The 16,045-nt window shown below is 42.9% G+C and overlaps 1 protein-coding gene across 2 annotated transcripts in view; it reads left to right on the top strand.

The window, feature by feature from the left end:
- The window catches only part of foxj3 (forkhead box J3), a 94,598-nt gene that overhangs the window by 60,992 nt on the left and 17,561 nt on the right, over positions 1 to 16,045 (top strand). For both annotated transcript variants that reach the window (XM_030090839.1, XM_030090840.1), the window contains exons 3-5: positions 6,947 to 7,021; positions 10,910 to 10,993; positions 14,700 to 14,801. In XM_030090839.1, coding sequence (XP_029946699.1) covers positions 6,947 to 7,021; positions 10,910 to 10,993; positions 14,700 to 14,801 — 261 coding nt within the window. The remainder of the gene's footprint in view (positions 1 to 6,946; positions 7,022 to 10,909; positions 10,994 to 14,699; positions 14,802 to 16,045) is intronic.

Genomic DNA, 16,045 nt, shown 5'->3' with positions numbered 1-16,045 from the left:
ACCAGAATGTGGACCTACGCAGTACATTTGGAATATGTTGTAATTCTGTGTGTCTTTTCAAAGTTTTCTTTTTGTCATTTTAAAGAGAAATGTATTACTCAGGTGCACAAACAGCCAGTAGGAGATGGAAATGCTACAAAAACCAACACAAATCTCCGGGTTTACCACTGCTATTGAATCGTGTTTTGTGAATTGAGTGTGCAGGTTATATTTTTTAGTTTACAAAAAAACAATTTAAAAGGCTTTCTATACATTAGAAAAGTCTTAGGAAAAATTACTATATGATGCTGTACAATAACTAGAAGCTGTGAATTACGTTTTTAAATAGTACAGGAAGTCCCAGCATAAGCGTTTGAGTTTTCACCACCTGACAGACGAGTTCCCGCTTTAGCTTTTCATTTCATTTCATTTCATTTCATTTCATTTCATTTCATTTCAGAATGTTACACAGACAGGATAGTCATGTTCAAACAAGCTCTGGAAGAATAATTATACTTAAGCTTGAGTCTGTACAGAAGAATGAACAATCTCAGCTGAGATTCTTCGTGCTGTGTCGTCACTGATGAAAACGAGCCGGTCGTAGCACACTTCAAGACGACTCCCAGCTTTGAATGGCACTTGACAGGATTTTCAAAACAAAGCAATCAAACACAGTTAAAGCAATTCATTAAATTACGAAAAGCTCAGACGCTGAAGTTTTCCTCGCAGTTTACAGTTGAACTGGTAATAGTTTCATCCTCGCTGTCATCGTCTCTTTTCTTCCCCTCGCTGCTGCTGTAATATTTTAACGTCACCCCTCTTTGTTCTGGTTCAGTTCTTCGCCCACAAATGACCCACCGCCTGTTCGCTTCACACCACAAATGTGTTTGAAGTAGTGGAAAGAGTTTATCTGACACAATATGGGATGTCGTGGACACGGGGCCTGTCAGAGGGAAGAAGAGAGCGGGCAGGCAGAGTTCATTAAAAAGTAAACTTCTGATGTAGCAGCAGGCTTTGGCTGCTTGACTGTATCAATGATTTAGGCGCAGCATACGGTCCTTAATGGATGCAGCCACCTCACTGCAAGTTCAGCTGCTGCTGTCTGCCCGCCATCAAGTGGTGTACACACGTTCACACACACTCACACAGGCTCGGAGAGAGAAAGTAGCTCCAAGCACTTAAGCGTGTATAGTATTGTACAACTTGCGTCACACACCCTGCCTCTCTGCCAGACACTCCCCTGTCGTTGGACATGTCTCAGGGTTTCAGAGTGGCGGTGGCTGGCTGAATTGAGAGCTCCTTATCCGTTTGTCACCATGCACTATGCATGACCACACTCAGCATGCACATTGTTTTATTCATCTGAACTAATGTTGAACCATGACGAGGCCAAGGGACAAAACGCAGCCAAAGGGACGAGGCTGGTATCGTTATGCTGTCACTTGCAGCTCGTGAGCTGAAGTCATGACGGGGTGAGAGTCCGTGTCTGTCAGGGTGGGGCGTATCTCTGAGCCCGCGACACGGGGGTCAGTCTGTAAAACCTGCGCTGCCCTCAGGCAGTCACATTTGACATACGTAGTACATATGTCAGGTCTGATTCTCCAGATAAGGGTTTTTTTTCCCTCTGAATGTGATAGCGCAGGCTGTCAGTCGGTAGAAAAGTGCAGTGCAGTTGACTAAACACATCCAGACCCCATCAGGCTTCTGATCACAGACTGAACCTGACTGAGAGCGTCCCATCTCGAAGGTCTAAATAAGAGCAAGAGCAGAATATAATGTGGTTTACAATCTTTCCATAAATTCATCCTGGTGTGCAGCAGCAGCTTTTCTGCTTCTTTTGCCTGAAATAAGAAGCACGTCACTGCAAATATGCAGCCTTGTATGCTCTACTAAGTAAAAGGAATGTTTCTACATTTTCTGCTTAATTCTCTCTTTATCCCTTGATCCCTGTCAAATAATTGACGGAAAAATCATTTTTCAGCCGTTTTCCACTTTTGACGATACATTTCTGCAGTTGGGAATTGGATTATTGACCAGTTGGGAAGGTTTCATTCCCCCACTTTAAAGCTGTCACAACAAAACGAATAAACAGAAAAACAACATGGCTGCCTCCAGCAGTGCTGCTACCAAAATCCAGAAAAGAGACGAGCAAGTTCGTCATCGCGTACATCAACCGAGAGGGGAATGAAATAAAGCTCAGATGGTGCAATTTATTTTCATACTACATTTCTTGCCCAACTGTTAACATATCTAGCAGTCACCATGACCGTTGCTATAAACGAAAAGACTGTTTTACTGAAGTGGAGAGAGGGAGTGTCGTAATTTACACCTTGTTTGTGCTCGGAGCGAGAACATTCCTTAACTTTCACCACCAAAACCCCTGTCGCCCACTTCTGGGCTCTCTCCGAAACCTCCCACTTTCTCAGCTGGAAGCTCCCAGTTTGAGATCAATTAGAAGCAAAGGCCTTCCCCACCTCCCAGTTACTCATGAATGCACCATAATTAAAATTTTTTTTTTTGTCTTCCTGTAAAATATTGTCCGATTTGTGATGACTCATCCTGTGCTTGAGGGCTTTCACTGATGCCGCATCCAGTAGAAACGTTATCTTAGATTTTTACGACCCTTCGCCTCCCACCTTGCTGTGCCGCCACAGCAGCACCGGTTTTGGACATTTACTATATCTCTGCCTTTGTACTGACATTAATCGCTGCAACTTTTACTTCAAAAAACTTTTTCTTTTTTTTTTCTTTTTTCCCGCAAATCCATTTTTGGCTTCAACAGAGTTTTAACATTTAAGATGAAAATAGCTTAAGGATAAGCTACCTAAATATCAATCCTTCAAGGCAGAATCTGGAACCACACCACAGAAAAACTCATCTGTACCACAGCTTTTTTTTGTTTCAGGCAGAATTAGTCCTCTTGGTGTGTGATTGCACATTCCCTTGATGCTGCATGTCTTTTTGAGGTGGTCATCCAGACCTCCATCGTTTTGTTTTTTTATGGTCTTTGGGATTTTGCAAATTAAATTTAATCCTGCTTGAAATCACTTAAATGTTATCAATGGCAAGTAATTTCTGTCTGTTCTAAACAAAACAAAGAGTTTTCTTCTCAGACCAGGAGGTATCATACTGTCTCTGGGTAAATTATGACATTTTCTGACAAAAGCAGCCTCAGCAGTAGCAGCAGCAGTTTCAGACTCTTGAAGACAGTATTGCCATGAGAGGATATCGCCACACCTGCAACTTGAATGCTGCAGCTAAAATGCCAACTGAAGGGAAGTGGGCAAACAAGCGACTGTCGGGCTGCACATCCCGCTTAAGACAGAGCCAGTAGAGACCATTGGTGAACTGTTACCTGTTTCCATCCCAGTCACTCCACTGTAGCTACTATTCAAATAATAGATTTCCAAAAAGTCCTGGTTGTTTAGGCCTGAAGGGTCACTGTGCTTCGAGTACACAGGACGAAGCATCGTTCGTTCTTTCTCTCTGTGCCTTTCAGTTTTATCTGGAAGTTCCACTCAAACTCTTAATATCAAATCTTATTTTCTTTATTATTAGTAGTATTATTAGTATTGTTATTATTATTATTATTAGTAGTAGTATTAATAATAATAATAATTTTGCCCTTTTCACAAAACATCATCAGTTATAGTTATCCTTAAAAAGAGTCCAATATATGTGAAACAGGTTGAGAGAAAACTATGCTTTCTGGTTGTCATTTTCTTACAAACACTGCAATTTTGATTTAAATATGTTTAGATATATTACCTAATTTTATCAAAGGATATTGTGAGTCACGACAGGAGCCTGCTTGTTTTTAGTGACTGGAATATTCAGAGCAGCTAAAATCCATGAATAAAAATTAAATTGTGAATCCGGTTAGTCAAGATGCTTGATTTAATTTTTTTTCTTCTGTCATTTCCAAAAAAAAAATACATACTAAGACGATTCCATTGCTACAGTAGAAGAAGCTTCAGGCTTTTTTTTTTTTTTTTTAGAAATAAACTACAAGTAAACTCGAACATGAAATGTCAAAGCATGTTTAGAAAAACTCTTTTTTTTTCCCAGCCTTGGGCAGAATAAAGGCTGTGACCCTGCTGTCTTGACTTAAGTGGGAAATCCATTCCAGCCATGCAGGGTCAGGACAGTGTAGAGACATGAACGAAGTGAGTGGCTGTGAGATGAGTGACCACAGGGTCCTGGGAATGATGGACCGGCCGATTGTGAGCAAGTGGAGGAGCTCCATGGTTTTGCCAGAGTGGCTGGGAGGTAGGAAAGGGCAGCCCGGCCTCTCCTGAAGAAGATGGCTTTACAGATATTTTTGGGGTTGAGTTTTTTACTTGAAGAAAGTTTTCCTTTCTGGCACATGAACAGGATTATTTTCGCAGTGACACCGGTTTCCTCCTGCATACTTTCTGCTGGAGAACAGTGTCAGATGTCTTCTAGGTTGTTGTTTTTTTTTTTTTTTTTTTTTTCCCTAATAAACCACTGAGATTGACAACATTACAACCCTGCTGTCATTATCATCCATCCTGTGGTATAATTGCCTATAGTGTTGAACAAGCGCCTCCCATCTTTTTTCACTCGGGGGTCTTTAGTTCCCCGTCTCTCTCCGTGCTCCTCTCCACACATCCACTGCATCCGTTAAACTCATCAGAGAACCCGGCTGCTTTTTAGTGTGACCATCTGTCAGTACCACTCCATAAAGTGGAGTGGGGGAACGTGTGCGTGCGCTGGCTCTTGTGAGCTCTCGGCCGGTCTGGCTCCAGCTGCTTGTGAGGACCCTGCTTGGTGCTGGTTAACCCAGGCCCGGAGCACCGCTCCCTGGCCCTCGTGACCACTTCAGCCCTCCTCGCCTCCCCGCGATCCGGCGGCTGGATGAACCTCCCTCTTCACCGCCGCCGAGTAGCTTGTAACACTGTAATGAGTTAACTTTCAGAATGATCTACATAATTTATTTCCTGCCCCCACAGGAGCTCGCTGAAGCATTAATTAATATCAGGCCCTGCTATCAGCAGCCGTCCCAGTGTGGGATTCCTTCTGGCTCCTATTTTTGGCACCGGTGGAATTTGATATGTTGTGCAACCAGAATGCAGTTTGTTGGACATTGATGAAAGACGGTGCTTCCTGGTGGCTTCGTGCATTGAGGGAAATCTGGACAGATGTGATGTTTGAACGCCAGCTGACCTCAGCGGCGAAACCTGAACAATACAGCGCAGTGTGTCCTGTGACTGAAGCTGGAATCGACATGTTAGTTACCTGAAGTGGTTTTGGATATGTAAAGATCGGCGTGCCAAAGCTTGTGCAGGACTTCTCGTGGCGGTTGACATTTTTGAAAATATGCTTGTGCTTGTTTCCGTTTTGCCTCTTTGACATCAAATTTAATACACAGTACATTTTATATCAAATATAAATGGCACTTTTTTTCTTGCCTTTTGCGCAAAGAAAAGTTTCCTTAAAATGTTCTACTACTACAGGGTCTTTTTTTTTTAATTGAAATTTCTGTTTCAATGAAAATGTTGATCATACATGGTCACAACAGAAGTAAATAACAGTTGCAGAACACTTCAGATAATGTAGTTTTGGCTACACATGTGGCATGTATAACAGGATTTTGAAAGCTTTTTGAAGACATCTTGTGAGAATATTATCCTGTTTCCAGATTTTTATTAATCAAAAGTTGTGCAATTAGCCAGTTTTGCACCTCTTACAGTTTTTAATATAAGGAAACAGAATTTAAAGTTTTTAATATATAGAAACAGAATTTATTGATGTTGATTCATACGGACTTTAAAAGGGATTAAAGGGTTAAAATACCTCTATTGATGCTACACTTTGAGGTTTTGATCATCATCTCCCAGACACTGAGACTCAGGCATATTTTGAAGAATGCAGAAGGAAGCGTTTTCTGAAGTGTGGTCACGGTTTTATTTTTCACCAGTGCAGAGGGAAGTGGCCTTGAAGAGGGTTACCTGTAGGTAGAATAAAAAGAATGAAAACCGCGCTGCCACAGAGGCAGTGCTACGTGAATAAAGGGACAAAGCACGCAAGCTGCCACTCGGCCTCAACTGTTTCCTCCACTAGACGTCTAAAGTCTGATCTTTTTTCTTTTAAAATTTCATTTTCATTTAAATTCACCAATTTATTTATCTATCTATCTATCTATCTATCTATCTATCTATCTATCTATCTATCTATCTATCTATCTATCTATCTATCTATCTATCTATCTATCTATCTATCTATCTATCTATCTATCTATCTATCTATCTATTTAGCAACTTGCACAGGCTTCTCAAAAACCACAGTACAATGAACTATAGTGTTTATTCTACAGGTGTATTGATTAAAAAAAAAGATACAAGATTATTTAAGCATAAATTTGTTTTCACTCTCCACATTGTGATCGTCGTCTTAAATACCTGTGGATGTCTTTTTGTTTGTTGCTTTGTTTAATTACTGATGATTTTCTCAGGTCAGACGTTAATTCACCTTGAAGATGTTTCTTACACCTGAAATATACATGCATTAAAAATTGTAATATTGATTCAGAGCTAATTGTTCAGTTTTCATGTTTTGAGTGTTGAAATAATTGACAAAATGCAAAATAAACATCCAAGCATTTAATTACTTTTTTTGTTATTGTGATAATAAGGGCATCTGGAAAAAATAAGACACTTGGGAAATTTGACATCCGGTTTCATATTTTTAATATAAAATTTGAATTAGTCTTTCTCTAAATAAAGTAATTTTTTTTTCTTAATTCTATATGATGTACCTGCATAATAATGAACACTGCATGTATGGGTTATGGGGTTCATTTCAAAGATCTTTTTCCAACAATAACGCGGATATCTATATGTCTGTTTCCCACTCTGAACTGCTCTGTGCTTATTTGTATAATCTGATTGTTGCTATCTGCTCTCTCACCTCAACCCCCTCTCTCTCTCTCTGTTTCTCCCCACAGAACTCAATACGGCACAATCTTTCATTGAACAAGTGTTTTCTCAAAGTGCCTCGCTCCAAAGATGACCCAGGGAAGGTGAGACTTGAAAATTCTAATCGCAGAGCCATTGCTTTCCTATGGATTTTTTTTTTAATTCCTATATAACATATAGAATATGTTAAGTTTCAAGTATGTGCCCTGCGTTGGCAGATTTGCCGCTACGAAATTTTCCCGGTGCCTATCATGCTATCTCTTTTAGAAAAATGTTACCTTTGAGTGGCTGCCAGGACTCTGACAGTCTGGAAATGCGTGGAATGCTCGTAATCTATTATGAACCTCCCACCCCCACAGAAGTGCATTTCAGATGTAAGGAGAGGCTACTTTTTGGACCATAGAGACAGCAGATGTGGGTGAGAAAGGAAAAAAAAAGTTGACGACTGGTAGAGACGGGGCCAGTGGAGGGTGAGAAGTCAGGTCATTTCCATAGTCTGAATCCCAGAAGTATTTTTTTTAAAAATCAGACCTCATTTGCTCTCTACTCAACTCTCTGCCTACCATTTTTCTCCTCTGGAAGAGGACTGTATTGTCCATGTTAATTTGACATTTGAATCTCAGTAGGAGCACCTACATCTGCTGCTTCAGCCCGATTTACTTCACTATCTCCAGCGACATCAAGCCGATAAGCAGCCTCCCCCCCGATGGACTGCGTTGTTCATCAGGAAGGAACCTATGGGCCTATATTTAGTAGAATGGTGTGCATAGGTCTAACCATATGTAGCCTAACCCAGATATCATCCCCGCACTGTCAGAGCACACGGTACATATGCTTAGGGAACAGCACAAATAATTACAAACACGCACACATACACACAAACACATGCATGAAGAGCTACGCCTAGCTGTGTAGAGGATGGGGACTGAATGCTAATTTCATGTTTTGCTGTAATCCTCTGATATTGACACTCCTGGGAGCTGCTCCACTAAATACAAAATAATCTATTGCTGTATGGATCCCATTCCAAATGCATGGCCAACATGCTCGCATCCTTAATGTTTAATTTGGAATTTTCTTCACTCCCTTCCCCCCCGAAGACAACTTCAAAGAGGCGCTAGCCGCTCTTGATATGTTGCATCAATATTGTAATGTGGCAGGAATATGAGAACTGCTGGTTGGATGAGATAGGAGAGTCATGTCGCTCTCGTGTCTGCCTCTCTCTCCCTCTCTGAGATGGTGCAAGAGATGACAGCCGGTATTGTGCGTACACACACTCTGTCTACCTCGGAGGTAGAGATGCAGCCTGTGAAAGCTGCAGCTAATAATCCTCACTTTAATTGGCCGTACATCTCGACCCGCAGTTGCTAAGATAATCGCAGCACTTTTTGTGTGTGTGTGTGTGTGTGTGTGTGTGTGTGTGTGTGTTTGTCTTTCCTTTATTTACATGCATGAAACAGGAAGAAGATGACATAATTTATGGGGATGCGTGAAAATGAGCTACGTCATTTAGAGGAAGGGAACAGGTAGTCTGTTATAAAAATGATTAAAAAAAAAAAATAAAAATCTTTACAGCGGCCTTTGTTTTATGACTGCAGAGAATATTGTGGCTTTGCTCTGTTGTTGCCCCAGACTCCAAGGATACACTTCACTTGGCATCGCAACAGTATATTGCAGTATATTTGTGAATAATTTAATGACTCTTTATATGTTTTTCTTTTTTCCTGCTAAGTCTCTGGGGGTGAGTGTAGGGAAATGCAGAAACTCCCATCCCACGAGGGTTAACTTAAAGTCTTCTTCTCCCCCCCCCCCCCACTAATTAAAAGCAACACCACCCAGCCAGGCTCTGTGTGTGTGTGTGTGTGTGTGTATGTGCACGCATGTGACACCTCGTTTTGAAACGTGGCCATCTTTCCACCTCCTTTTAACCCCTTTGCATTTCCAGAGATGGATCACACATGGAGACAACGTGTCCCACCTTCGCAGCCCGCCTTCACTGATGCCCCTCACTGAAAAAGCTGCGCAACATAATGAGGCTTCTGCTGCGTTTCACTGTAGCCGACATCAATATGTGATGTTTCTTCATCTTATGTTGATTGTGCTGTGAATTATTCTTCCCTCTGAGGAAAATCTTAATTGACCCCAAAGCCTCGCACATATTAAAAGTTATAATTTTAACCCCTCGATGAATGTAGGCCAACTCTGGCTTTTCATTTTCACAATTGCAGCAGTGGTTTATATGCGCTGTGAAAATAACTGATTTGCCAGATTTAACTGTGTTTATGCTGCAGTTACTGTATAGATATTTGAAATACAGCTTGTTCTGTGGCCCCCCTCCTGTTGTTCAGTGAATTTCTTATGGAAATATCAATTATTCTCTCTGCTAAGGAAGTAATTTTAAAGGTCCTGATCTCACTTTCTCTTGACAATTGAGATTTTATCGGGGGGTCATATGAAATATTAAAAATAAATTCAGAACTTGCAGGGCCTTAGGGTAAAAATCTCATTTTTAACAACTCTAAGCAGCATTCCTGTTGGCTTAGAGGAGGGAAACCATTGAAAAATAAATTAAATGGGGCCGAATGCAAAGATAAATAATGCAGCCTGGTTGTGGAATTACTAGCTGCAGCCCCAGAGCCAGCCCCAACTGTTCTCTCCTCGATTAGCCTTGCTCAGACCTTAGAAGAAAGCGGCGCGGCAGAGCTACTGCGCTGCCTCCATTCCCGAGCCGAGACTGTGGCTCCTTCATCCTTGGCAACAGCGCGCCGACTTCAGTACCTGAGGCTGAGGAAGTAGAGCTTGAGGAAAGGCTTAACATTTCACCACCACCAGCTGCCCTCGCCAGCCTCTCATTGAGGAGCCGCCGCAGAGGAAGAAAAGCCGAGCCTTTCTTGCTAACAAAGCCCACCCACATACGGCACAGACTCTTAACACGCAGCTATCAGCTCAAATAGACTCGAGCTGATCGGACAGAGTTTAGCAAAACCGGTGACTCTTCCAGTATGGTTTTTCCAGCACGTCTTTCTGAGCCAGAGAAAGATGAGATACGTCTTAGTGGACCTGGGCGCCGTAGAGACAGCCGGCCGGGGACGAGGAGTCAATGAAAAATTAAAAATACAGGAAAGGTGTCTTTATTGTGAGAAAATCACAATTTAAATCACAGTCATTATGCAAGACAAAACAAAACTTAACAGCTGATCAGACTTATGAACTTACTGCTGTTTGTGTAGATGATGGACTGACTGCTTTGCTGCTGGGCAGCGGGTGGTGCAGACTGTCTCGGCTCGGCCTTTCGGTGTGATGTGCGCATGTTTTTTTTTTTTTTCCTTCTTTCTCTCTGCGTGCTCCGGAAAGGATGCACGAGAGGTTAATTGTTGACCCTAATTTGGCCATAGGTGTGTGTGTGTGTGTGTGTGTGATGGACTGGCAGCCTGTCCAGGATGTTCGCTGCCCTCGCCTGTCGTTAGCTGGGTCTGGCTCAACAGGATGTAGGGGCAGGCAAGCTGGACTGATACTGCATTTCTTTATTCTGTTGATCAGCTGTCAGTCGTCTTCCAGGTCTTTTGTTTGAGTAAGATTCCTGGTAGGAGTTTGCATGTTCTCTCTCTCTATGGTTACCTGTCCGCCCAGATCGACTCCAGCCTCCACAGGCTTGTTTTATAAATGAAGATGAACAGATGGAGAAATGTATTCACATTGAGGAACAACTTATGGCACGGCCCTCTAGAACAGGTCCACTTTTTCATGTGTCACCTTGGATTTTTTATTTTTTATGTTTTTTTTCCACTTTTTCCACCCTCGTCAGTTTTGCCCTTGTCAAAAAAACAGAACAACTACAGGGGCAGCGGGTGGCTTGCAGCAAAAGCAGCATCAGCTTTGCAGTCATGTTTTCAACAAAAGTGCAGATATTTCGAGATCCAGGGTGAACTTCCAAGTGGATATCATGTGATAAAAGCTTTTTATGGACTCACAGTCTTCCCTCTTGTCTGCAGGGCTCTTACTGGGCCATCGATACCAACCCAAAGGAGGACGCCTTGCCTACACGGCCGAAGAAGAGGCCGCGGTCTGGAGAGCGGGTGAGAGAGACTCGGCACGTCGTTACACCGCTGCTCTTCAGCCTCCTGCCGCCTCCTCCTCCTCCTCCTCCGCTTTACCTCTCTGCCTCAGTTCGCTCTTCCTTCTGCCCTCTTTTCTCCCCCACTTTCCCTCTTCCCTCTTTCTCTACCACATGCAGGCGAACGCATGCAAACACACACTCCCAGTAGGAGTTCATATCCAGACTTTATGTAACTGCCTCTTCATGCTGCTTCACTAGCCTGTCATGAAGTGGGCTTCTTATTAATAAACTATGCCCCAGGCAGCCATTACATACATTAGATTTTGCACTCACTATTTTTTTTTTTTTTTTTAACAAACATCAATTAATGCAGAACTGTGCGCACCCGGCTATTCTGAGCGAGAGCTTTTGTCTTTAATTATGCATGAGGTCGGCCCGGCGTTACGTACAGCTGTACAGGTTTTTTAGTGAGCTGCTCAGATTGACCTGGCCCCTGGGCATCCCTACGCAGCGGGCTCTTGTCTCCTCCTTCCCCGCGACGTGGCTGACCAGAGGCTACGGTGAACACGGATTCTCATAAGCCGGCGAGGGAGGCTCGCACGCACACACACGCACACACACACACACACCATTGTCTCCGCCGCGCAAATACGCGAGCCGGGAGACTGGATGAAACTTAAAATGCTGTTCATGCAAATGCCCTACAGCGCTGAAATACTATCACACTCATTCAACAAACGGCTTTGTTGCTGGTGTGAGATTTTACATACAGCAAATGTGGCGGTCGAGGAAGGAGTACGTAGATTTTAATATGCGGCTCTGCGAGGGTTTGAACTGGAGCTCTCCCGGTGCCGCTGTGTCGGTTTCAGTGCGACACAAAAGATAGTGGTGAGTGCAGGAGCGGGTTTTCTGTAGGACACACGCCCCGCGCTGAACCCCCTCCCCCGTCACCGTCTGCCTGCGAGGCTTTCCATTAAGAGTCTCAGACATTGAAATTGAGAGTTTGTGAAATCTCATTTATGTTTATCATGAATTAAAAATGGTATTGTTGGCAGCCAATCCTCTTACAGTAAGCAGTTTTGGGAGACAGGCATGCCGGAGTTATCTCACACAACAGTGTGCCTATACTGCAAGGCGAGGAGGGCGTGCGTGCGTGCGTGTGTGTGATGTGTGTGTGTGTGTGTGTTAGGGTGGGAGGTGAGGATGGGGATGGGGAGCCTGTCTCCCATCTTTTCAGAAAGCACAGTTCAAATGTGACCTAAATAAAGGTGTTGCTCTGTCATATGACAATTGCTCTGGTTTTTTTTTTCCCTGCGAGGATCTTCACTGTACCAGAAAATTTATACTGCAAGAAACTGAAAAATATTCGATTCTATACGAGTGTGACTAAAAATTACACCTGATGTTTCTCCTCATACCAACAGCGAGGGTCTTTCTCTCTTTCTCCCCCTCTCCTTCACTTTCATTCTCTTCTTTTTTCTTCTTCTATTTGTTCATTAAATCTTCCACTCTTTATTTTTCTGATTCTTTCTCTTTTCGTACCCCAATTTTTAGCTCTTTGAACATATTGTGGCACATTTGTCTGAACGTGTCGCAGGTGAACCATCGGACTGGTTTCAACGGTTTTATCCTGCTGTGTGTGTTTGAGGCCTTGCTGGGTTACCGTCACACTGATTCATTACAACTGCTCTGCCATTAATTCTCTTTATAAAAGACACGATGCACGTTTTGATTAAGACTGTAGCCATATGTTAGCATTTCCAGTTGTACTTTGCAGTGACGTTAATGTGTAAAGAGCTGATTTTAATATCTTGTATTGTGATGGAGGAACAGTGGAGAATAGATGGAGGCGGATGACTTCAGTCGCTCTGTGGAGGAATAGCCACCACAAACAGTTATTTATTGTAAACAGTGATTTAAGAAAGTCTGGCTGAAAAACTGGAGTCTTGTTGAAACTTAGCATGGCTTCTACCAGGAAGTCAGGCGAAGCTGCACACTGACGTTTTGTGTCGTTGGTTGAAACCTGTGAGGAACCCACATAATCAATTGAACAAACAGAGTGACCAGTTTCCTGCAACATCGAGTTATCTTTTACATGCAGACAATGGTCCCTGTTAAGATTAAGATTTGATTTTCTGAAAAGGGAGCAGCAGCAGGAGTTGATGCATAAAATCATCAGGAGACACGAATGTCTCGTATCACAAGATGACTCCATAAAACTCTTTTATGTTTTACACACAAAGCATTGATCGATTGATTTATTGCATTTTACCAACAGTCACAATGTTTTTAAATTAAAACTGATGATGGGCTAATTGGATCAGCCAAAAGAATTTACAGAAAAACATTGGAAAAATGCTTAACAAGAAACATATTTTGGATAGAACAGAATAAATCCATTTGTTATTAGTTTATTGGCAGAGTTTTATAAGTGTAGCAGTTACATTTTTTTCTTGGCTTCTGTGTTCCTGCCTCTGAATTCGGACCTGTTGCCACCAGTTGTGACGTGAAATTGAAATCTCAGCAAATATAAAGCCTAAAGTTATTGACGCTGCGGACTTCAGCCTTTTTACTACAGATTTACTGGTTTTATTCAGATTTTATGGCTGTAGACTTGCTAGAAAATGTACATTGAGTTAAATGCTCCACTCCCAGTTTCCAAGTTCACTTCAGTTTTCAATATCGGGCTGCTTTTAGTTATTACTTTGTTTTTTTGTTTTGTTTTTTTTGATGGTACTGAGAAGTTTACTTTGCAAATCAGTGGCACACAACTGAATTATGTTTGATTGGAGGGTGGTGAAGAGGAAGTCCTGGGACTGCTGTAATCATTAGTACATGAACAAAACGCTCTATGGATTTACAACCGTCTGTAAAACCGCAGTGGCCTCGAGGTTAGAGAAGTGGATGTGGGATCTGATTGTTGCTGGTTACTGTGGACCCCTGAGCTCCACCTCGTCTGTAGGATGGGTCAAATTTGAAGATCAACTATTAAAGATAAATTAAGAATTTAAAAATAATAAAGAACAGGTCAATCCTGTCAGCAGAGACAACATTAGAGGTGTTAAAATGCTGAGGGCCAAAAATAAGAAATGCATCTTTCTTTAACAAGACTGAATTGTGTAAATATGAGAATAATTAATACTGCCTGCATTTGACATATTTCACCTTAAAGTTCAGACTTAAACTCTTTAACTTTTAGACACCATCCTGCCAAAAATAATGTTGTTTGAAACCGGTGTGTGGTGCAAAAAAGGTTGGAGCACTGCTTTACATGATGACGGTGCAGATTAAACTCTTTCCGCGCTTGCCGTCACCTCGGATGGTTGATATCTACATAGTGGGCGGGCATCGAGGGTAGCGGGGCTCCTTTTTACTGGCCCAATTTGTTGACAGAGTGTGAATGCACTGTGCACAGAAACATAATTGATCACATTTCCGAGCCTGTTTTGCTGTATCTACTTTCCATAAGTTAACACTGATTAATGTCGTGCTGCAACTTCAACTGGTTAGAAAAAAAAAAAAAAAGGAATATGCTTCATCCGCCCTGATTGCATATATATGTGTCGACTGAGCTGATTTATTGCAAATAAAATGCAGGTTGTTCTCCGTAACTTGCAGTAGTGAGATCTCTTGTGTTTAATAATTGGATTATGTTGACTTTTTCTCCCCCTTTTTTTTTTTTTGTTGTTGTTCTGCCTCCACACCCCGCCCCCAACTCCCTGCAGGCTTCCACGCCGTACAGCCTGGAGTCAGAGTCTTTGGGGATGGAGTGTATGATCTCTGGAAGTGCCTCTCCAACGCTGGCAATCAACACTGTGACTAACAAGGTACTACAGCCAGCCATCCAGCCTCCAGCTCCAACACACACCTGGCTACACGGCTGCACCCTGACCCCACCCACTTCTCCAACCACCTACAGCACTATTCCCCACAGAGAGAGGAGCACTCACTCCTGTGAAGGGGGAGATGCAGACGCACACACACACACACACACACACACACACCGGCACACCAGCATATGCTCCTGTGCCTAAAGCTCCTGCTCGTTGCAACCCACACCAAAATACACAACTACCTGCCCTCGCCGCAACAACAGGCGGCCGGCCCTCGTTATCGTCTGCTCGGAAACACGACGCTCACGCTGACACTTAGCATCCGTAACCCGATAGACCTCACACCGGCTCGCGCACACTCGCAACACAATGCTGCACGAGCTGCACAGGGCTCGTGTGCTCGCACCTGTACTGGAGGGCGACTCCCAGAGTCGTGTTTCTCATTCTGCCACCGCGCTGCAGGTGACCGCCCCTGCTGCCGGCTGCATCTGCTCTCACCCACTTTTTTTTTTTTTTTTAAATCTTTTTTTTTTTTTTTCCTAATATCTGTAAAAGCTTGGAAACACTTGTACTTCATAGAGCAAAGCTACAGGGACTGCTAGCTGTTAGCTGTGAGTGCGCCGCTCACTCTGAAATTTAAATAGGCTTTTTAACCTTAAGCTCTCATCCTCTGGGCCCAGTGGGGGCAGCTCTCAGGAGTACTTTTAAAAAGCCTACAAGAGTCGCTTATTCATTTGCTGCAAGCATTACAAAAAAAAAAAAAAAAAAGGTTTAACGTGTACAGGGGTGTTCGTAGGAGAAATAAGTTTGTGTGTGTATTTGTGTGTGTGTGTGTGTGTGTGCGAGAGAGAGACACGGGGGCTCTTATGTTCTGCGTGCTTTGCGACTTGTGTGCACATGCATGTGTAGGTCGAGTTATGCTACACAGTGTTTAGGCTTGTCGTGACGAGAGCCGGTGACACTGGCTCGGGGCTGTTTCCGAAAACCGCAGTTTTCTTCCTCTTCCTCAGCAGATTCATGGCTCTGAGAGCGAAGAAAGATGACCCTTTTCTTTACGGAGTGCTTTGCACCGATTTCCACCCGCAGCGACGGCATAATCGGACCCTAATGTTAAGAGCTGACAGTTAAATCTGGACTGCTGCCATCAAATACCTCCAGTGAAATAACTCAGAACAGCAACCAGCAGAAAACATTAAAACACCTCTGTGAAAAAAAAAAGAAAAAGAAAAACTATGTGT

Source organism: Salarias fasciatus, chromosome 5, assembly GCF_902148845.1.
Source record: "Salarias fasciatus chromosome 5, fSalaFa1.1, whole genome shotgun sequence".
NCBI classification, from domain to species: domain Eukaryota; kingdom Metazoa; phylum Chordata; class Actinopteri; order Blenniiformes; family Blenniidae; genus Salarias; species Salarias fasciatus.
This window is presented reverse-complemented; position numbering and strand designations above follow the sequence as displayed.